General features: G+C 35.6%; 1 protein-coding gene across 1 annotated transcript in view; it reads left to right on the top strand.

Moving 5' to 3' along the window:
- The window catches only part of HGF (hepatocyte growth factor), a 74,646-nt gene extending 50,845 nt beyond the window's left edge, over positions 1-23,801 (top strand). Inside the window, exons 11-18 of the mRNA XM_004602142.2 lie at positions 2,014-2,147; positions 8,541-8,579; positions 11,336-11,432; positions 15,470-15,544; positions 16,712-16,858; positions 17,987-18,093; positions 18,216-18,361; positions 23,164-23,801. Coding sequence (XP_004602199.2) covers positions 2,014-2,147; positions 8,541-8,579; positions 11,336-11,432; positions 15,470-15,544; positions 16,712-16,858; positions 17,987-18,093; positions 18,216-18,361; positions 23,164-23,340 — 922 coding nt within the window. The 3' untranslated portion in view covers positions 23,341-23,801. The remainder of the gene's footprint in view (positions 1-2,013; positions 2,148-8,540; positions 8,580-11,335; positions 11,433-15,469; positions 15,545-16,711; positions 16,859-17,986; positions 18,094-18,215; positions 18,362-23,163) is intronic.
- Positions 23,802-24,189: the final 388 nt, after the last annotated feature.

Here is a 24,189-nt window from a genome sequence, read left to right on the forward strand (position 1 = left end):
CCAAAAGCAAATCACTCCAACAAAAAGTAACAACTGAGTTTCAGATAGCAAAGAAGACTTCATAGAAGATGGAGCATAAGCTAGGCTATATAAGTAGGGGTTGGACAAAAGAGAGAATAAAAGAAAAAGTACACCAGAAAGAAGAAATACCTTGTGAAGACACCTGAACACTGAAATGTTTGAAAAGCAGATGTAATTTTGCTAAGTTGGGGTATCTTATAATTTTGTCAAGGTCATAAGAGGAAGAACTCTCCAATGGAAAGAGTAGACATAGAATCCTATCAACTGTTAGTTAGCAATTTATCCTTAGCATTAGAAGAATTTTTAAGAATCTCAATAAAAAGACTTTAAGTATTAGAATGATAAAAATTAAATTGACACTTATTTTTAAGGCACTAATTTAAAAAGTGGGAATGGATCCAGCTCTTACAGATTTTTGGGAGATAATTATATCCATTTTATCTGAACCATCCCAAGTCAGCCTTTATGATTTTAAATCAAAAGTTAATTTTGATAGTGAAAATATTTTTGTTTTGGGACTACACTCATCCATGCCTTGGGGATATTACTAACTTTGTGGTGGGAGTCACCTCGGGCAGTGCTCAGGGGACCTCAGATACTGGGCACTGAACTCAGGCTTCCGACATTCAAAGCATTTGCTCAGTCCCTTTATATTTGTTCCAGCCTATTGATGGTCAAAATATTTATAATATAGAAATCAACAAAGATGGCAAGACTATCCCATCTTTCCAATACACCTCAGAGTACCCATGCCAACTGTTAAAAATTTAACAGTATACACTGAAAAAATGTATGTCACATTTATGTAAGAACCATATGAGTATCAGCTCTTAGTTCATTGAGTTTGAGTTTGACTTCTTTAAACAATAAAAATCATTTGGAATCACTTCGAATAGAAATCAGTGAATGATTTACTTGCTTGTTACCATTTTGGTTTAAGAAAAAACTAAAACTGGGTATGAGAGTGGAATTGCATGCTGGTTTTGAACACTGATTCATGAAAGAACTATGTATTCAAACTCTTGCTCAACTACTAAGCCATATGACCTTGAACAAATTAAGTTCTTCAAACTTTAGTTTTCTTAAGAGCATAATCTGTCTCAGTAGGTTGTGCATGCAGTAAATAGATATGTTTGCTATTGTTACTGGTTCAGAAAATAAACTTGAGTTTGGAAAGATAGACCCAAAGGCTATGTATATAAGCTCTTGACAATTAAATAAATGATACATGCTTTACATTCAAGTATAGTAAGTAGCACTTAATAATTCAAAACAAATTCAGTTACATGCAAACTTTTTCTCCCTTTGTTCAGAATGTAAAATTTGACTTAATTTATGTAAACTAAAGTAAATATCAATACTGAGTGGGCATGGTTATATTTTTCTTTATAATAAATTCAAGATGTAAAATGAGATTTTATGTAATATGTAAAGTGTTTATCATGTATTAACTACATTTTGTGATTATATGGTCCATGACATTTTAGAAGTCAATTTTTTTGCTGGCATATTATTAGTCCTCTTAGTATTTCTTCCTGAACTGTGACATGAGGAGGATAGTGAATTGTAAAGTTTCTGAGATGTGAAGAGGTATTTTTGCAGTAGTTTGTATCTTCTAGCATTTTTATAACCTTGATTTTCTTTGCTCTGTGTCCTTGTTTATACAGTGTTTTTAATGTCTGTGTATAATAGCTTTGTTACCATAGTTCTGTATTTATTAAATATAAAAAAGGAACAAAGTAGCTTATCATTGCATCTATGGTAAGTATGCAACCCAAATCTCTGATTATTAGCTTAGAGGACATGTTCCTAAACTCTAGAAATTAAAAACAAATTAATTTCAAACAACATCACCAATATTCACACCAACTTGCAGCTTGTGTTTTATCTTCTATGAAAGTTATGCTTTAAGATTGTATCTTCTCAGTAGTATTTTGTTTCTCTTGGATGGAATGAGTATCTTGTGATGTTCAGAGCTTATTGTTTATGCAGACACATCTTCTGGGAACCAGATGCTAGTAAGCTGAATAAGAATTATTGCCGAAATCCTGATGACGATGCCCATGGTCCTTGGTGTTACACGGGGAATCCTCTCATTCCTTGGGATTATTGCCCTATTTCTCGTTGTAAGTATATTTAGTGCCAGGTTTTTAGGTGACATGTGTAAAATATGCTGCATCTCTTCCCATTGACACCTTTTTCAGAGGTACAAATAATATAGGTGGGTCGAGCTACTTAGAACAGCAATACACATCCACACATATCGTTTCATCTTTCTTCCTGACAAGGAAAAATTCTGCGTATGTTTAAAAATTCCCATTTGGAAGCCAGATGCAATAAATGACCATGATTTTAAAATGTCCGAGCTAGAAAGACACTAACCTGTTACCAGCATATTACCTATTCAGCCTCTGAATATAGCAGAGCTCTCTGTAGAGTCTCCAGTCCACTAACAGACCAATAAACAGAGTTGAGATCATAGGGCTTCCATTTCCTTCTCAGTTCTTTAGTCCAAGATTATAAACTTGGAACTTTCTTCTCTGGGGTTGGGGAGGTAAATTTTAGGTCACTCTTGGCATTGTTAGGGGAAGTAGGAGACCATATGTGGCACCATGGATCAAACCATGGTTCATTGTTAACCAGCTAAGCAACTTAATCCCCTTAGTCACTCTCTAGTTCAAGAAGTCTGGCACATTCTACCCACCTCCTTGAGCTCAAGATGATGTAGTTAAGAGAATTTTAGTGCATTAGAGTAAAAAATATGTATTGTGGGGCTGGAGCAATAACATAGCGGGTAGGGCATTTGCCTTGCACGAGGCCAACCTGGGTTCAACTCCCAGAATCCCATATGGTCCCCCAGCACTGCCAAGAGTAATTCCTGAGTGCAGAGCCAGGAGTAACCCCTGTGCACTGCTGGGTGTGGCCCAAAGAGCAAAAAAAAAAAATTTGTATTTTACATGTATGTCTGACATACTTCATTATAAATTAACTCATTTATATTTAGAATACAAAACAATTATAAACAAAAGAGTCATCTCAAATATTAGTCAATAAATAGAAACAACATTTAAACTTACTAATAAGATAAAAATGAGATCATGGAAATAGAAGAAACCATTTTCACCTACTTGGTTGAGAAGAAGGAAATGATTATTTATGACAAATCTGATGAGGTCCTGAATAATTTGGCTCTTTCAGTACTGTGCTACTTTGAGTGTGAATTAGAAATCTGGTCTGAAAATAACTTCAGGAAATGAATCAGGGCTTTTCAGTCTTGGCATTCATTGAAGTCTGGCCTGGATAAATCTGGTTGGAGGAGGATGCGTTGTGCATTGTACAATGTTTACTGGTGTTCCTAATTCTATCCATTGCGTATCCCTCCAGTCACAACAGTCAACACATCTCCAGACATTGCCAGATATGACTTGGGCTCAAAAATCACTTGCATCAAGTATCGACAATAGTATATAATAATGTTCTGAAATGGAAGAATGTCTTCAGGCTTCTTAAAAAGTTTTTCAATGGCAAGAGGCCATTTTAGTATATTATGTATCTGTTAACACTGTTTGTAGAAAGCATTTTTAAACACTATTTTATATAATATTGCTGTTTTAAGGGTCCTGTTTAAGAGGAGGACAGAGTACAGTGGGGAAGGTGTTTGCCTTGTATTCAACTGACCCAGCTTTGATTCCTGATACCCCATATGTTCCTGGGACTCTGCTGATTATAGCCCGTCCTTTCCCCCTCACTCCTCAAAAAGCAAAAATCAAAAGCAGAGTTTTGCTTAAGATAGTTTTTCTGTGAGGAAAAAACACTCACAAATTCTTTAAAATAAGTTTTTAAAAACTCACCATAAAAAAGAATATTAAAATAGGCTGGAGAGAGAGTAAAGGAGGTAGGAGGGCAATTGCCTTGCATGTTGCGACCTGGGTTTGATTGCCGACACCCCATCGTTCATCGGTTTGCTCGAGCGGGCACCAGTAATGTCTCCATTCTGAGGCTTGTTGTTACTGTTTTGGGCATATTGAATACACCACGGGGAGCTTGCCAGGCTCTGTCCCCCCCACCCCCCGCAGGTGAGCGGGATACTCTCAGTAGCTTGCTGAGCTCTCCAAGAGGAACACAGAAATCACAGTAGGGGAATAACAATGCCCAGAAGGTAACAGAAAATGAGAACTATTCTTCAGTAGAAAGCTTACCACAGAAGAGGGGGAGGGACTCTGGGACGATGGTAGTGGAGGGAAGCAGACACTTGTGCAGGGAGTAGGGTGCTGGAATGTCCTAAGAAATCTGAGTTAGTGTGTAAATATGCACTAATGTGAAATTAAAGAAATCAATAGTCAACTACAGCAGAAACACTAGTTCATAAAGTTTTAACATAAAATAAAACTTCTCAGATATGTTGATCAAGTATATTTGTTATTTTATATGGAACTTTCCTGGGCGTCTGCCTTGCATGCGGCCAACCGGGGTTCCATTCCTCCGCCCCTCTTGGAGAGCCCAGCAAGTTACCGAGAGTATCTCACCCGCATGGCAGAGCCTGGCAAGTTACCCGTGGCGTATTCAATATGCCAAAAACAGTAACAACAAGTCTCACATGGCGATGTTACTGGTGCCAGCTCAAGCAAATCGATAAGCAAATCGGATGACAGTGACAGTGACTTTCCTAATTTTAATCAAGAATTATTAATAATAATAATATAATAATAATAATAATAAATTGCTTATCTGTTTGCAGATACGTTTCATATTATCATTCTTATTTCATCAGCTACAATTATACCATTTCAAAGTGATTAGCATATTTTTAATGCCCATCTTATTCTCCATGTTAGAATCATGCAGGTCCTATAAAGGCTCTTTCATGGAAATTATCTTTCAAGTTTTAACACTAAAACAAATGAGCATACAAATCTATCTCTGGAAATATAATTTTTTTAAAGTGGCTTGAGGATTATTTTTCTAAATACTGGCTTACTTCCCCTTATCTCCACTACTAAGAATAATGGAGGATCATAGAATATTAAGTGATAAAGAAAGAAGAATAAGAGTCAATTTGACTTTAAAACTGTTTATATTGTTAAACTGATAGAATTTTAGACTTGTAAAATCTGCAACTGGCTGTATTAGAACATAAAAAATATAGTTAAGAGCAAAACACTTCCCTAGAATCCCAGAGAACTATGATTTAGTTTATAAACCTAACTGACACACAGCTCTTATAATTTATAAGTTTTCAAAAAATATCTTCAACTAACATTTTAAAACTAAAAGTCAATAATGTGCTGTTGAAAGACTTTAAGGTGCTTCTAGTATTTGATTAAATGCTATTGCAGATAGCTCATTTCTTTCAATATATTCTGAACATTAATTTCAGTAAATATTTTTACACTGTCATATTTGTAATAAATATTTATAACCAGGATTTATTTACATTTTCCTCTTGATGAAAGGCTAATAAAATTTATCTTTAGAAATCAACATTGTAATTATTTATTTAGCCACAGAGAATGTATATATCATTTTCACACTATACATTTATATTTTGAAAAATGTGTTTTTACTTTAAAAAGTGATTGAAAAATAATATTTAAGATTTTTAAGATGATCAAATATGCTAAAATGAAGAACTAGAAATACCATATGTTTTTCATATAAATACACAGTGGACCTTAGAACAATCTCAAGTGTTAACTACTGGTATCAAAGTAGGTAAAAGCTTCAAGTACAATATCTTAGACAATAATTGCTGCTTATTGTGTACTGTGCTTTTATTTATCCATTTATGTATTTTTAATTGAAATGCTTTTATATGAAAAATCCTATAAAACATCCTCAATATATAAACAATGTTTCTTACCCTCAATTGGTTTCTATAGAGATTAATATGTGAGTAATTTGTAAATGATAATTCAATAAACATATATTTACACAAAATTTTAAGATGAGAATGGGAACATAATATTTGCTTGAAGATATAGGTGATGTTCATAAAGTTTTGACTTGTGTTGAAACAAAGAATTCACATATATAGGGATTGGAGAGATAATATGTGGGTTAAAATACATACCTACCTGTGACCAAGTTTTGTTCGGTTTAGTTCTGGAAGCCACTGAACACCGCTAGCACCCTAGAAATTAGCGACTTGGGACATGCAGCCAACCCAAGTTTGATTCCTCCGTCCCTCTTGGAGAGCCTGGCAAGCTACGAGAGTATCTCGCCAGTATGGCAGAGCCTGGCAAGCTGCCCGTGACATATTCGATATGCCAAAAACAGTAACAACAAGTCTCACAATGGAGATGTTACTGGGGCCACTTGAACAAATCGATGAGCAATGGGATGACAGTGACAATGATGATGATGATGATGATGATGATGATGAGTTTGGTCCACACTCTATTGTTCTCAGTTCTTACTGCTGATTTTATGCTCATGGGTCACTCCTGTTTGGGTTTTGGGGATCATCTGTGGACCTACCGAAGGTTGAATCTGGATCAGCTGAGTGCAAGGCGAACATCACCTTACTTACTGAACTAGATCTCTGGCCTCAGATATACTGTTTTCTTCAGGTGCTCAGGGGCTATCCCATGCTTTGCTGCTTGGGAGAATGACTTTCAATTTTGCTTTCGGGACAATACAGTACTGAGTATCAAACCAGGCCTCCTGCATACAAAGTATGTGCTCCAGTTCTTTGCATCATCTTCCTGGCCCCCAAGAATAAGTTTTTTTGAAATATTTACTTGTTTTCAGTGAAAGTTTGTATTTGTTTCTGAGGGTATATAAACATACATGCACAAACTGACCAAGGTTTTTCATAAGTAAAACTTTGTGATTGACAGACATATTTTCTGTCTCTAACTTTATATTGAAGCAATATGGAGTATTATTTGTATTGTCTTTTTTTTTTCTTATTTGAATACTGTGCTAAAGATAGTGCAAAGGAAGCTGTAAGTGAAGGCTTAGAGACATAGTTTTTTGCCATACTGCCTAAAAGCTAAATTCAAAAGCATGTTACGGAGAACTTGAAATCATTTTTTAAAAAATCATAACCTATCTACTAAACTAGAATCTTCAGACCTCCAGGTATCTGATCTTGAACTTATATTAAAATGCAAGATAGAATTGTTCACAGGAAACTAATAAGTGTATTATGCATTAGATATTTATTATCAAGACCTCAAATTCAGATTCTGTATGCACTTTCAAGTATTAAAATATTTTATTGAGCAATGATAAGGAAATAAGTATCTTAGTTATCTATTTACTTGATGCTCAGAAATAGGTTATTATGCAATAACATTGCCAGGAACATTCTTGTTACAGCAACATAAGGAATAAACATTTAGAGTTGATTTTTGTTTTTTGGGCTTTTTTTGTAAAAATTTTAAGTAATTGACTTTTGTAATATAATGTGATATAGTCTTGATGTTTTAATGACCACATTTATCATCAAATTCTAATGAACTAAAATGTTGGTTTCAGCTCATTTTAAGAAAAAAAGTCTCTCCCCAGAGAAGATAAAGGAAAAGGAAAAAGATGAAATTTATGTTTGTCTTTACTCTATTCATTTAAAATACCTGGACCTGGAAAATGAGCATAAATAAAATCTCTGTAGCATGTATTATAAAAAGAATCAAACATGCATTATGACAATGGAATCCATAGACCTTATTATTTTGTTGCTGCTTTGAGTTCTGGGCATCTAAGTTTTATGCCATCAATTTTGAATAGTCAGACATCAAATTCCAGGAAACATCTTTTGCCTCATTCATTATTGGCTCTAAGTATTTTCAAATCCTCACAACTTTTGACTCTTTCTCTTTGGTGAATTAAACCCCAGAAGGGATTTTATGAAAAGGATTAAGTTATGAAGTTTGAGTGTTCTCTTTCCCCAATACTTTTTTGAGCTACCACATAGAAAAGCCAATCTCTGCAATATTCTAAGAAAACATGGCTATATTTTGCTATCCCACATTCCACGGAAAATATTGATTTCTATCTTTATTACTCTTGATGAATTCCTGGAGGGAATATGATGTTTTTGGTTACCCTCAACAATTAAATGTGAAACTAAAATTGATGAAAAATAAAAGTAGTCTATGTTAAAGTTTAAGGAAAAGTATCTGTGTGAACCTTCTGCAAACAATAATAAATATTTTGTGATATTGAGTGGAGTAATCATGATTTGTAACATTGAGCGTCTTGAGCTAGCTCTTTAATGCCAGCTGTATGATTCTAGCCAATACCCATCAAAGAACACCATGAGAGTACTTTTCCTTCAGAGTAGTGAAAAAGGACTTCTCTCAGATCACCCATTATCATTTGGTATAAACTTTTAACATTGCCTAGTTAGAGTGAGATATATTATTCAAAGAAATACTATTTTATTTTATCATCTAATAAGATATCAATAATTTACAAAAATTATAAAATTCATGGGTATTTAGATTTTAGCATACAGATTTTCTTCTATGTCAAGGAAGTTTGTGTAATTGAATTTATATTTATTTATTTTGCAGGTGAAGGTGATACCACACCTACAATAGTCAATTTAGACCGTAAGTATTCTTTCAAAATTTAAAATATATTTGAATCCCTGTGTCTAAAAGATGCTGTTATTTAATTCATGACAAAATAGATTATTGTTAATATTAATTCCCACCCATCATCAAAATATATTAATTATAATTATCTTTGCCTGCATATGTATGCAAAGATGTTTGAAAGTAACTGCATATTGGACATCAAAATTGAATTATTATTTTTTTTTTGCTTTTTTGGCTCACACTTGGCAATGCGTAGGGGTTACTCCTGGCTCATGCACTCAGGAATTACTCCTGGTAATTACTCCTGGTGCTTGAGGGACCATGTGGTATGCTGGGAATTGAACCCGGGTCAGCGACATACAAGGCAAACTCCCTACCCACTGTGCTATCACTCCAGCCCCCAAAATTGAATTCTTGATCAGAAAAATATATAAGCCCATATTTGATTTAGGAAAAGACGTTATATTTCTTATAAATTTGGCCAAGTGAGACTTCTCTACCCCTTAAATTTAATGGGGAAGCTAAGTCAGAAAGCATGAAGCCAGGTTGTTGTAAAGTTATGTGGCATCTCTATCCTGTATTGTCTTTTTGCAAAAATGACACAATCTGAGAGGTTCAGTTAATCCTCAACTCCAGAAAGTCTTTTGGGAACTACTCATATTTGATTTTCACATATTTCTTAAGTTTAAGGAGGCTACTCAACTGTTTTGATTTAAGAGACCACCTGCCATGTCCTGTCCCAAGCTGAGGAAGCAAATGGAAAACTATTCTAGACCATGAATGGGGACATAAAGGATAAGGAAAGGAACACAGAAGAAGTTTATTCCAAAGAATTCAGTACTGTGTCCTCTGGGCATAATTATTTTGACATAATAATTACATCACTTGGATGCATTTTCTCTCTTCTTTGTCTGTGTGTGTGTGTGCATGTGTGTGTAATATTGGTATGGTGTCAGAAATAGCTCTGCAGTCTTACTATACAAATTAATAAATAGAAAACAACTTTTTTAAACTCAGCCTTTTGTTTTCCATTGATATTTAGAAATTATAACTATACATACCATTTTTTACTTTATGTTCTTGTTATTGAGTGAGAATTAACATTAGATCTGTAGGATTTGTACTTAGTGTTTAGTGAACAAAGACATTGCCACTGTCATGTTAATACATTATCATTAAATTCACTGGGGTTTTTAATATTAATTTGTTTAGATATGGATGACAATATTTTGGGACTGATTTGGCATTGAAGTCATAATATTTATCTTTTACCCATCACATGTTCTTTTTGTTTTGTTTTGGGGTTTTCAACCTGGCAGTTGAAAACTTTTCAGGGCTGTCCTCAGGAATCATTCCTGATGGGGTTCGGGGAACAATATATAGCACAAGGTGTAGGATAACATTGGGTTTGTCCTTTTAGCCTTGCCACAGGGAACTTAGTTTACCTTAAAGCAATGTCCTTTCTGTATGGACAGAGGAAGACAGTTAATATTATGCCTTGTAACTTTGGAGTTGATTGACTCCAATAATATTTACTCCTGGGCATCTGCTTTCTCGACTCAGTTGCCCTTAGTTCCTAGCACCCCAAAAGCAGGGTCCCGATGAGAGATGGAATAGACCCAGGGCAAACTGTGAGCTACCCTGGCATCGAAATGGGCCAGGCCAAAGCGCCACAATACTCAACTATAAGTTGAGAGCATAGTCATAGACAAATGCTGTCATGATTCAAAAGTAACGACGAGACTAGGACCCTGCTGGGGTTAGGAAGACTAACCGGACTTGAGGACTGTGGTCTAGAAAATATAGTGAGATGCCCTCAGGAAGAACCAAACTTTAAGTTTGATATATCTCTTACTGTGCTCATACAGATTGACATTGCTAGAAATATTAGAAGTAAATTTACTATAACTATTTAAGTGGATTACTAGTTGATGAAAGAAGAAAGTAACACACCCTGCATGGGATCCCTGATGAAAGAAGAAAGTAACACACCCTGTATAGGATCCCGCACTTAAGCGGATCTCCTAGTAATCTGGAGTAATCTCTTTAGATGAGATTTGTTCCTTGAGTTAATCTCCTGGAAGAGTGGTTTTGCACCTCTTTGTTGATTTGTTAATGTTCAACCCACCTTTGTACCAGCACCCTATGTGGTTGCTATATAAACTAAGACTGTAAGAGCAAAGCAGGTGAGAATCAGAGTCAGAGAGAGAATCAGAGTAGGGGTCAGAATCAGAAGTAAGGGTCAGAGTCAGAAGTGAGAGCAAGAAGGGCTCCAGAGAGAGAAGCAGAAGGGCTCCGGAGAGAGACATCAGAAGAAGAGAGATTGGAAGAGACCAGAAGAGAGACGACAGAAACAGTGCAGAGACACAGTCAGAGATAGAGAGACAGACAGAAGAGAGCACAGCAGCACACACAGAAGCAGAGCATAAAGGAGGAGCCGTCCCGATCTGGTCCATACACAGTGGCTCAAGAGCACCGAACCTGAGTGGTGAGAAAGAGAGCCACCCTGAGAGCCTGCGCATCATTGCATCACCCTTCTGTGCGCATGCGCGTTTGTATTTTTTACAGCCAGGGATTCAATCTAGGCCTGCTGTATGCAAGGGAAGCATCTTATTCATTGTACTATCTCCAGTCGCAGCCTCCAAAATGTTCTTCTGGTACAATTAAATTAGTTACATTTGGGTAATAGTCATTGCTCTTAAGTAAGCTGAGAGTCACTGATTATCTAAAAATTATTTGTCAAAATTTTGTTTCTGGTTCTCTTTTAGATCCTGTGATATCTTGTGCCAAGACAAAACAGTTGCGAGTTGTAAATGGAATTCCAACACGAACAAATGTAGGATGGATGGTTAGTTTGAAATACAGGTAATTATTAATTCATGAAAGTCATTTGGGTTATTAGCAAAAGTATATTCCCAGAATTATGATCATGTGTGGTCAGTGGGTTCTGATCTTGGTCCAAACACATCTCTGAGGGAATCACAACTTTGCTTGCTAAAGTGTGAACCTGCATTTTGCAACTTGTACCTTGAGATAATGTCTTTTTAATGTTCACATAGGTCCCTTAAGTGTTGATTGTTCCTAATTATATGTGACACTGTTTTGGTTAAGAAAAAGACAACTGTACAGCAAAGCTTCTTATACCTTAGCATTGCTGTTGACGTTTAAACACACTTGTTTTTAATTTCCCAAACTAAAATATTATGAACTTATTTTCTAACTTGGCTATATATAATCTATCAGCATTTTTATACTTGCTCTTAATTTCTGACCTCTTTCATTGCCATTTTAATAAAGAAATAAGAATTTATATTCTAGAATACATTCTCATTAAGAAAAAGTAAACAAGTGGACACAACAGTTTAATAGCCTTGCAACTTTCCACTTAGCTATTCCTTGTGAGTAAAATAATTCTTGCCAGTGCTGGAGATACAGTAGGTTGTCCTCTCGGCCCTAACACCAACTTGCTTTGTGTACAGTCAACCATGATTAATCCCAGCACTGCATACTTCCTTGTGAAAAACATCTGCCAGGGGGCGACCAGGGGAGAGCCCCGGTGGTTCTCTGAGTTGGCCGCGCCCTGGGTCAGCCGGAGTGGCCCGGTCCCTGGGGCAGACAGAGGAGGAAATGAGGGCCAAGCGGGTTGCTTGATCAGTTGCCGTTTATTTCATTCACTCCTGTCTCTCTCGCTGCTTCTCTCCCGGCTCTCGACCTGGACCCCTAGCCCACTTTACAGCCTAGTTAAATCCCCCAAACAGGAGGAGGTTGGGGCTTACACATAGGTGTTGTCACAATCAATAGGGTTAAAGTTCTTTCCCTCAGGGGACAGATTATCTTTCAGCAGGATGACCCACCCAAGAACGGAATCCCATGGGTGTGTTTCTCTTCTCCTTGTTCAACAAACATATAAGCATCCATAATATTAATCATTTTTGCATGGACACGGTAAGAGATACACTAAGCTTATAGAATTGCTCTCCTGGGGTCATCTTGATCTCAGACTGCAGTGCTCAGGCCAGATTAGTCTTTCCTATCCCTAGCAGGATCCTAGTCTCGTCATTACTTTGGCTCATGATAGCATTTGTCCATGATCAAGCTTTTAACTTATAGTTAAGAATTGTGGCGCTTTGGCCTGGCCCATCTTGATGCCAGGGTAGCTCAGAGCTTGCCCTGGGTCCCTTCAGTCCCTTGTCGGGACCCTGCTTTTCGGGTGCTAGAAACTAAGGGCAACGAGGCTTAAGTCGAGAAAGCAGATGCCCGGGGAATGAATAATATTCAAAGCCAAGTAAATCCCCAGTTACAAAAGCATAATATTGTCTTCTTGTGTCTATACAAAAAGGACATTGCTTTAAAGTTAACTATTCAAAAGACACAAGGAGAGGAGAAAGGCAATATTAACTTAGAATGCAAGTACAGTGTCCTAGAAAGATCTGACCTTACAAATTAAGGAGTCTGAATAGGGGAAAAAGCTGATTAACTGTTTGGGGAAGAGAGCTTAGAGAAGTGGTTACAGACAGACAAAGGAATGGGAGTGACCTGGGAGCACCTTGATAGGTGTGACCTGGATAAACCTAAGCTCCCTGTGACTGTGTTATCCTACACTTCCTGAGAAGAACTGGAGGCAACCTTAAAGCATAGAGCCAGGGGTAGACCTCAGCACGTGTAATTCTTAATGATCTCAGAAAAATGACATGTTTTGTGTAAAAGCCCTGCACTGCACTGGCAGTGCAGCACTGTCATCCCGTTGTTCATCGATTTGCTCAAGCAGGCACCAGTAACGTCTCCATTGTGAGACTTTTTTTTACTGTTTTTGGCACATCGTATATGCCAAGTTTAGCTTGCCAGGCTCTGCCTTGCAGGAGGGATATTCTTGATAGCTTGCCGGGCTCTCCAAGAGCGACGGAGGAATCGAACCCAGGTCGGCTGCATGCAAGGCAAACACCCCACCTGCTGTGCTGTTGCACCAGTGTAAAAGCATTTTGAAAAATATAATGTTATTGAAAAATTAAGCTTAGCAGCTCTACAAATTAGCTCTTGACTAACTTTTAGATTTTTTTACAATTAACATAACATTAAAAATATGTTTGTCCATCTTTATTTCATTGGAACTAGAAATAATTTCTTCACCAAGAGACACTGTCCTAAGTGTACCTGAGATCTAGTGTATTTGTTCTTGTTTTCTAAAAACTGTTTCTCCCTATCTATATTTTTTATACTCTATACCCACTGCACTCTGTGGCTTTCTTCCTCCATATTTTATGACTAGAAAATCATTTCCCTTCTTCAGGTAGCAAAACATTGTCTTCTGTTTTGAATTTTTCTCTGTTCCTTTAATTCTAAGCTCTTTAAGAGGAGAAAAAGAAAGTTTCTATTTCTCCTAGGTCTCCATCTTAAAGAAGCAGGTGCAATAGTTGTTCACCAGAGTACTCTAAACTTTCAGAAAAAAAAAAAAAACAACCTTTTCTCTTTAAGTTCTTAGCAACAACAGTTGTTTATTCTTCCAAAACATATACTGAGAAGAATAAGAATTAAAACTTAATATTTACTTTTATCCTCTTGTGTGGTACAGGCCATAAATATGTGTGGTCTTATTCTGGGAATCTTCTTCTATTACCTTCTGCAACACTGAACATCTGCAATCTTTGGAAATGTAAATTATAAAGAGCTGTATTTTTTTATGTCTCTGCCGAAAATAATGGATTTGCAGAATTTGGATATTATCAAATAAATATACTAATGTGTATTTTCAACACACATGTTTTGTAATTTCCTAATTGTTTGGTAAAGTTTTGATTCTATAAATAAAATATATTGCTGGTCATATGCTGAACAATTAAGATTATTTAATCTCAGTTGTTTTCTAAGTTATCAGAATAATTTCACTTCTAAGTTTTCAGAATAAAATAATGACAATGAAAGGAACAGTATGTAAATATACAGTATCAAATGTCACATTTTCATATTCTCATAGTCAAACACTGAATTTAAATAAGGGCTAATTGTTTATGTTGTTTGGTGTGTGTTTTGTTCATTCTCATTATCCTATATCATTGTCACTGTCAACCCGTTGCTCATCGATTTGCTTGATCGGGCATCAGTAACGTCTCCATTCTGAGACTTGTTGTTACTGTTTTTGGCATATGGAATATGCCACGGGTAGCTTGCCAGGCTCTGCGGTGCGGGCAGGATACTCTCAGTAGCTTGTCAGGCTTTCTGAGAGGGGTGGAGGATATTCCTAAAAAATATGCATATATATGTATATGTGCATATATATTTATTTATATTTATATTTACTAAAGAGCCATGATTTACAAAGTTACTGATAGTTGCATTTTAGACATAAAATAATTCAACATAAATCCCTCCACCAGTGTCACTTTACCTCCACCCATGTTCCCAGGTTCCCTCCCCCCCAACCCCCACTCTGCACATTACAGGGTTTCAGTGGCTGCAGCTCAGGGCTCACGTTTTCAGTTCTGTTGAATCTATGTTTTGGGTATATGGCTCTACCCCTCACTCAGATCACTGGCATAACTAAGTATTAATGCCTGTGAACCCATTGCTTCTTGTTATCTTCTCCCCTTCCCCCACTTGATTTATCTTGTTATCCTGCATTTTTAACGCATGCTGGGTGTGCATCTCTGGGTGTGACACAAAAAGCAAAAAAAAAAAACCCTAAAATTGATTTCATAAAATTGTAATCATATTATTTAAAAATTAAGGCTATAATCATGAAATGCCATTTTTCTAAAAGGACTTTCCATTTTATTCATTTGGGTTTATTGCTACAGTTTCTTCTCAGATACTTGGATGTCTAATAAATAGAGGCATAGGCTTTGCGTTAATTGGCAAGCTCCCTTTCTGCACAGATGGTACTTGTTTCTCTTTCCTCTTTCTCACAGAAATAAACATATCTGTGGAGGATCATTGATAAAGGAAAGTTGGATTCTTACTGCACGACAATGTTTCCCTTCTCGGTAAAGTGTTTTTGAAATCATTATTTTTAGCCTTAAAAAATATGTATGGGTTTCACTTAGCTTTCAGGCTTTGAATATGTCTTGATTTAACAGTGATTTACTAGTCTTGGGTAAAAAAAAGTAGTTTTAGATTTAACTTCCAAAAATTATTTTGACTCCATTCATATTTATTAAGTGGGATGAATTTTTTCACTTAGAGGAAAGAGTTGAAAATATTATTCAAGTATTATTTACCTCCACCTCCCATTTGCACTCAATTTCTAGAAAAAAAATTCTTTTTGTATTGTCAGCAAACTTAATTTTCTCTTCTTATGCAGAACCAACCTCAAAATTACCCTGAAAATAATTTTCAATGACAATCAATCAATGGAAAAATAAGTAGAAAGTATTTGTAATCTTTCTGATTTTCTATGATTTTTAAGTATAAATCTTCATACTCTCACTTAACAAACCAAACACATAGCTGAGATAAAATGGAAATCTGGAGGCTGGAGCGATAGCACAGCGGGTAGGGCGTTTGCCTTGCATGCGGCCGACCCGGGTTCAATTCCCAGCAACCCACATGGTCCCCCGAGCACCACCAGGAGTTATTCCTGAGTGCAGAGCCAGGAGTTAACCCCTGTGCATCGCTGGGTGTGACCCAAAAAGAAAAAAATAATGGGAATCTGTAGCAAAATTCTATTTGTATGTTTGACCTGTGATTTTTTTTTTCAGAAAATACTTACTGTCTAACAAGCACAATGAGCAGATTTAAAAAAAAAAAAACATTTAGAGTTTTACAATTAAAAAAGTTTTGTAAATTTTTTTATTTTCAGGCCACACGTGATGCTGCTCAGGTCTATTCCCAGCACACTGCTGGAGGCAGGAGTAGGGAAGGATTGTTCTATGCAGTGACTGGGTGGGAACCATGCGGAGTAGGTCTCCAGACAGGTCTCTAGTATCTGCAGCACGTGTCTTAGCCCTCTGACTCACTTCCAAGCCCATTCTAGCCATGTGAGAGTACTTCCAGCTACCTATGTGATTAGTATTCAGGGTTTCCCATACTGTTGCTCTTTATTACATTTTATATTTAGTTATTTATCTGCCTTTATAAGCTCAACTAAGTCTGTATCTGTGAACCACATTTACACAATTACAAATCACATTCTGCGTTCGTTCTTTACTTAGAAATAAAGACTTGAAAGATTACGAAGCGTGGCTTGGAATCCATGATGTCCATGGAAGAGGAGATGAGAAAAGAAAACAGGTTCTAAATGTTTCCCAGATGGTATATGGACCTGAAGGATCAGATCTGGTTTTACTGAAGCTTGCTAGGTTAGTTCCTTTACAAGATTTTAATTTAAACTACATAGTTGAAGCGTTACCTTCAGCCAGGTGGCTATTCTTCCTCATGTCACTGTACTGCAAAAACTAGGCCAAATGACTGAAATGCAAGCATGAAAGTTTGTAAGTCTGTAACTGTACGTCACGGTGAGTCACCAATAAAAAATTTTTAAAAAACTTTAAAAAAATAGGTCACATGTCGTATATATGTATGTATGCATTTCTTACACACATATTTGCTCACACACTGAGGTGTTTTCAAATATTCAAAAATAAATAAAGTTGGACTAGCAGTCTGAGTAGCCCGATTCAAAATAAAAGCTTAATGAGAAAATTTTTGTTGTATTTAATAGGTAAAAAACATTTAAAAACAACTTAACTACTTGTTCCTATATATTAACAAATAAGTTACCCATTTCTCCATTACTTATTTCAGATGTTTGCATTATTGACTATATTATTGGACATTGTAGGGTTTATCTAGAGTAGTCAAATTTATGGTGAAGAATCATATTTGATATAGTCAAGCAATGTAGTATATGTGTATGCTGATTTTTTATGTGCTATTGAAACATTGCAGTGTCACATTAATAGAATTTTTTTATTTTTAAATTTTTATTAAAGAGCCATGATTTACAAAGTTACTGATAACTGTTTCAGGCATACCAGTTCAACACCAATCCCTCCACCAGTGTCAATCTCCTTCCACCAGTGTTTCCAGTAAAACCTTAATTCTGAAAAAGAAAAATGATTGTTTATTTTCTGTGTGTATGATATTAAATATTAACACTATCTCACAGTATGTTTATTTGATTACAATAAAATTTTATTGTACACAGTGTCTTCAAAGTATGTAATACTTCCCTGGGGCAGGAGGATGGGTGGGTAAGATGCTGAATAATGGTGGCAGGGTGTATGACACTAGAAGGATTCAGAAGGTTTATTCTAGCCTCATATGAGGAGGGGTGGGTGGAGAGGGCATTTTCTGTCTATTTCTTAAAGAAGGTAGAGTTCTAGGGCGTCCTTAGCAATTTTGTTTTTGAAATGAGAATGATAGGCCAAATCAGTTTGAAAACCTCTGCAATAAAGGGTGCTTATCATTATGGTTTCTCTTTGCAGGCCTGCAATCCTGGATGATTTTGTTAGTACCATCGATTTACCTAATTATGGATGCACAATTCCTGAAAAAACTACTTGCAGTGTTTATGGATGGGGCTACACTGGATGTAAGCAATTTTTACAAAGCCATATTCGCATTATGTTTATTTTATAAAAATAATTCTTTGCTTATTGTTTTTCTTCCCGTGCAATGTGGCATTAACTTACCCTACATTTTTCACCATTCTAGTGATCAACAGTGATGGCCTGTTACGAGTAGCACATCTCTCTATTATGGGCAATGAGAAATGTAGCCAGTATCATCAAGGGAAGGTGACTCTGAATGAATCTGAAATATGTGCTGGAGCTGAAAATATTGTATCAGGACCATGTGAGGTAAAAAACAAATCTTTTAAAATAAGGAGTATGTGATAGATAACACAGATTCTCATATATACCATTTTGTTCTTACAGAGATGAATTAGAGAATAATCCTATATTTATTGTACATTTCTTTTAATAAGAAGTGACACCGCCTGTTTCATTAGCAGCAAACTATGACAATCCTCTCTCTCTCTAAAAACAAAATAGAAAAACTACTGAATATATACAACCAGAAATGTAATGGAAAGCTATTCAAATAGAAGTATCTAAAATGATGTTTGATATAATAACTTGCATTTTTCTAAATGTATCTTATCTTCCCAAATTCTCTCTAAATGAATACTTTATTAATAATATTATTTTCAAATAATGTGCTAGTGGTTAAGCCAGAACATGCCATGCATGCATGTGTTGTATGTGTGTGTATATGTGTGTATGTATATATGTGTAAACAAATTCGATCTGCAAAATTTAAAAGGTCAAAGTTTGTGACATTAAAAGCTTGCATGTTTTCATTTGTTAGACAACTATAGTTTCAACTTGGCAACATTCCTATTTCTATTTTACACAGACAAGCTGTTAAAGTTATTTTAGAGGTATTTTGAATAAAAGAGACATGGTCTCTCTAAGACTGGGAACTGTGGTTTGGTAGATCATATGTTTAGCAAACATAGAGTGAGTACAATTACAGTGAAATGTCTTTTATCATGCTAGGAAAGATCCTAAGTATAGAACATAAATGTTTATAGAAATACATGTTTTGTACATAAATAGCAGATATTGTCCTGAAATCTTTATTCTGAAAAAGAAAAGTAATACCAAGTGAAAAATATTTAGAACTGCTTTAAAATGTTATAATCAGAAATAGGTTGTATGTTTATGACTACTTACAAAATTGGTGTTTCCAGTAAATCAACATTACTATGTTTATTATTATTATATAATATTATGTATTATCATATAAAGAAGAAAGTTTTGATTGCTTATTTTTGTTTATTCTTTCATTCATTTTGTTTATGTCTCAAGAGTTTTCTTTAAACACAATATTTTGAGCAAAATCTAATCTTAAAGGTCATTTAAGAAGCAGTGCACTTATCCTTGCTTTACTACCATTACTAAAAATTCTTTTACAACTGCTCTTTAAGAGTAGCCTATAATCTAGTTTATTGTACAGACAATTTAGCTTGATGTTAATGTTGTCTTCATTACATTGTCACATGCTTGTTATCTTTATATTTCTTGACAAGACTGCAACTCGATTCTGCCATTTCTCAAAAATGCAATCCTCCTCCAGAATGTCTTTTTTTTTTGCTTTTTGGGTCACACCCAGCAATGCACAGGGGTCACTCCTGGCTCATGTACTCAGGAATCACCCCTGGCGGCGCTCAGGGGACCATATGGGATGCTGGGATTTGAACCCGGGTCAGCCGCGTGCAAGGCAAACGCCCTACCCGCTGTGCTATCACTCCAGCCCCTCCAGAATGTCTTTTTAACACCACTGATATTTAAAACAGGGCGCTTTAACCTCTGAAACCATTATATTTAATCATTTTTTTAAAAAACTCTCAAATTTTTGTTTAATAAAAATGACATCTCAATTAAAATAGTTTATGTCAGTAATTACTGGTTAAATCATATTTAGGATAGGGGAATTAAGGCACTGGACTTGCATGTGGCTGACATGGGGAGTCCCCAACACCACATAGTCCCTGAGCATGACTGGAGTGACCACCAGACAGACCTGGAAGTTGCCTCTGATCACTACTGAGTGTGGCTCCACTGACCCCTTTTCTTTATCCTCACCCCAGTTAACTTAATTAACTCAGAAGTCAGAGTTAGTATGAAGTCTGTTAGAATAAACTACGTTTCCTTCTTATTTAACCTTCTGCTTCACTCCCATCTTGGTTTCCCTCATCAAGAATGTTGTTAGTACTTTTCTTTCCATGGACATCACAGAGTAAAATCTTGCATAGTTTATTTTTATCTCATCTAGTCACACTGAGGATAGTTCAAAATATTTATCTTCATATAAGAATATCAAGAATTCGACTGGTCCAGCCCCTTTGGAAAACAATATGGACGATTCTCAAAAAATTAGAAATTGAGCTTCCATTTGATCCAGCAATACCACTTCTGGGAATATATCCTTGAGAAACAAAAAAGTATAGTCGAAATGATATCTGCACTTATATCTTCATCGCAGCACTGTTTACAATAGCCAGAATCTGTAAAAAACCCGAGTGCCCGAGAACAGATGACTGGTTAAAGAAACTTTGGTCCATCTATACAATGGAATACTATGCAGCAGTTAGAAAGGATGAAGTCATGAACTTTGCATATAAGTGGATCAACATGGAAAGTATCATGCTAAGTGAAATGAGCCAGAAAGAGAGGTATAGACATAGAAAGATTGCACTCATCTGTGGAATATAGAACAACAGAGTAGGAGACTAATACCCAAGAATAGTAGTATATAATACCAGGAGGTTGGCTCCATAGCTTGGAAGCTGGCCTCACACGCTGGGGGAAAGTCATCCCAGATAGAGAGGGGAACACCAAGTAATATGTGAGTGGAGATCCTGCAAGGGAAGGGAGATGCATGCTGAAAGTAGACTAGAGACTGAACAGGATGACCACTCAATACCCTTATTTGGAACCACAACACCCAGAAGGAAAGATAGATATCAAATTGGAATGTCCTGCTACAGAGGCAGGGTGGGGTGGGGGGATGGGACTGGGGGTGTGGGAGGGATATCCGGTTCATGGGTGGTGGAAAATGGACACTGGTGGAGGGATGGGCTCTTAAATATTGCATGAGGGAAAAACAAGCACAAAAATGTGCGAATCTGTAACTATAGCCTCACTGTGACTCACTAATTTAAAAAAAAAGAATACCAAGCATTAGTTATTGCAATAATTAAGGGGATGCATGTTTCTAAAAAACTTGTAATTATCACATAACAGTACAGGCCAAAAAAAAGCATACAGAAAATTATCTATTTTTTGTCTGTCATCTTTCTTTTATGATATAGCAATAAAATTTAAGATATATCACAAAATTGTAAGGTATCTTCGACAAAGGGGAGATTGTGAAATACAAATGTAACAGTCATTATTAATACGAAGAGCAAACAGAAGAACATTTTTTCAGTATACCTGAAAAAATGAATTAGAAAGCAGTTTCCAAATAATTAAGTAGGATTTTTTTGTTTGTTTTTTGTTTTGCTTTTTGGGTCACACCTGGTGATGCACAGGGGTTACTCCTGGCTCTGCACTCAGGAATTACTCATGGTGATGCTCAGGGGACCATATGGGATGCTGGGAATCGAATCCCGGTCAGCCTTATGCAAGGCAAACGCCCTACCTGCTGTGCTATCAATTCAGCCGCTTAACTAGGAGTATTTTATCAGCCACAAATTTGTATTTAACTTAATGAGATCTTACTGGGATAAGATTAAGAGAAGGAAAATAAAAGGAATATTTTATTATTATTTTTAAAAATTTTGTTTTTTGAATCACCATGTGGAAACTTACCAGGCTTAAGTCTCAGTTATACAATGCTCGAACACCCATCCCTTCACCAGTGCACATATTCCACCACCAGGAATCACAGTATACCCCTCCAGCCCCCACCTTCATAACCCCCCACCCCGCCTGTGTAACATAAATTTCACTTTACTTTCACTTTACTTTGATTACATTCAATATTTCAACAAAAAACTCACTATTTTTGTTTGGAGTTCCCCCCCCCCCCAAAAGTCAGACCTGCTGAAAAGGAAGCATTTGATAATTTGTTTTCCATTACTGAGAATGAAGAGATATGAGGTCGAGCGGCCGCAATAGCGGCCACACGGTTTTGTATTTCTTTATTTTAGTATTTTAGTAACTAAGTCCAGAAAAATTTCTGTTAGAAATTGCATCATTGCAAGCTTGTACCTCTCTGCTACTTTATATTCCACATATGAGTGCAATCTTCCTATTTCTCTTTCTTTCTGACTCATTTCACTCAACATGATACTTTCCATGTTGATCCACTTATATGCAAATTTCATGACTTCATCTTTTCTGACAGCTGCATAGCATTCCATTGTGTAGATGTACCAAAGTTTCTATAACCAGTCATCTGTTTTTGGGCACTCTGGTTTTTTACAGATTGTGGCTATTGTAAACAGTGCTGCAATGAACATAGAAATGCAGATGTCATTTCTACTATAACTAGAAGGGGTATTTTACTGCAGCAATTAAATATGTATAATTACAGATGAGTTTCTTTTACACTTGTATATTCTATATTTTCCAAATTCACTGAACTGATCAAGTATTCAACATCAAAGAAAACAAAAATAAATATTAAATCCAATATATCAAGTAGTTGTAAATGATTTAGTGATTGTCTGCGTTCAACAAAAACACATTTGATAAGTGTGCATGAATAGTTTGAATAAGTCTCTTGAAAAAGGAAAGTAATTTATTTTTGAAAGGATATTTAAAAATAAATATTATACATAATAACACACTTTGAACTTTGGTACATATACCAGTCTTACTTGAATTGTCTGTAAGAGAAAACAAATGGTCCTGTGCATCAATTTCATAGACTCTCATAGCTCAGTTGTATTCAATGCCCTTTAAAAAATATATATATATATTTTTAAAATAAATAATTTTATTTATTTAAAAGTATATTTTTAAAAATATATTTTAAAATTTTATTTTTTAGATAAATATATATGTGTGTGTTTCTTTAAAATAGGAAATGTTAATGATTATTTGTTTCTAAAATAATACTCTTCTGTTGCCTCCCTTCTTTCTAGGGTGATTATGGTGGCCCACTTGTTTGTGAACAACATAAAATGAGAATGGTTCTTGGTGTCATTGTTCCTGGTCGTGGATGTGCCATTCCAAATCGTCCTGGTATTTTTGTCAGAGTAGCATATTATGCAAAATGGATACACAAAATTATATTAACATATAAGGTAGCACAGTCATAGCTGATGTCTGAAGTTCCATCAATACATGAAGATAAGACATCCTTTACATGAAGATTTCAAAGAATATGGAATTAAAAAGTCACTTAAAACCATCCTAAGAAAACTACTTGAGTGTTAAGTTTGTTAAGATACTCATTGATATTTATGAGTTTTTTTCTGTTGTTCTGTTTGTCAGTGTTATTTTGTAAATATTGAAGTGATTTAAGGTACATGCAAGTGTAGTAACAAATCTCCTGAAGATACTTGAATGGAATAAAAAATGCAAAGGTGTAATTTGCTGGATGATAAAAGATTTAATGGAAAAGATCGATTAATATCTATGCTGCTTTCCAAGGTTAGTTTCTTAATAATTAATAAACCATAAGTTAAACAGTATTTTAAGCTCACAAAAATTTAATCCGTGTCCTTAAATTGTTACTTATATTGAATTATATTACCTTTCATATATTCCATACATTATACTTCATTCATTCCTCCTCAGTGTGTATCCTGTAATGATGGTACACACTTTTTGCAAAGGCAACTTACCCAAATACACTTGCCTGGTTACACATGTGCATGGACTAGAATAAAAATTGTGAATATCTAATGTAACCACTGAGTATTCTGAACATGTGTACCTATAGTCTTTGTTAATGAGGGAAAAAAAGAAAAATTCTAGTAAAAAGATTTTCTTACTATAATTCTTTTTAGAAAAGACCAGTAGAATTATTTAAGCAAAGTGCCATATCAAGTGAAATAAAAAAGACATTTAATTCTTTATACATAATTGTTAGATGATCTTTTTAGGCTGGCATTAAAGATTTGTTCAGTTATGACTCAAAAATTAGATAACACCTAATTTAGGTG

The sequence above is a fragment of the Sorex araneus genome, chromosome 1 (genome assembly GCF_027595985.1).
Source record: "Sorex araneus isolate mSorAra2 chromosome 1, mSorAra2.pri, whole genome shotgun sequence".
NCBI classification, from domain to species: Eukaryota; Metazoa; Chordata; class Mammalia; order Eulipotyphla; family Soricidae; genus Sorex; species Sorex araneus.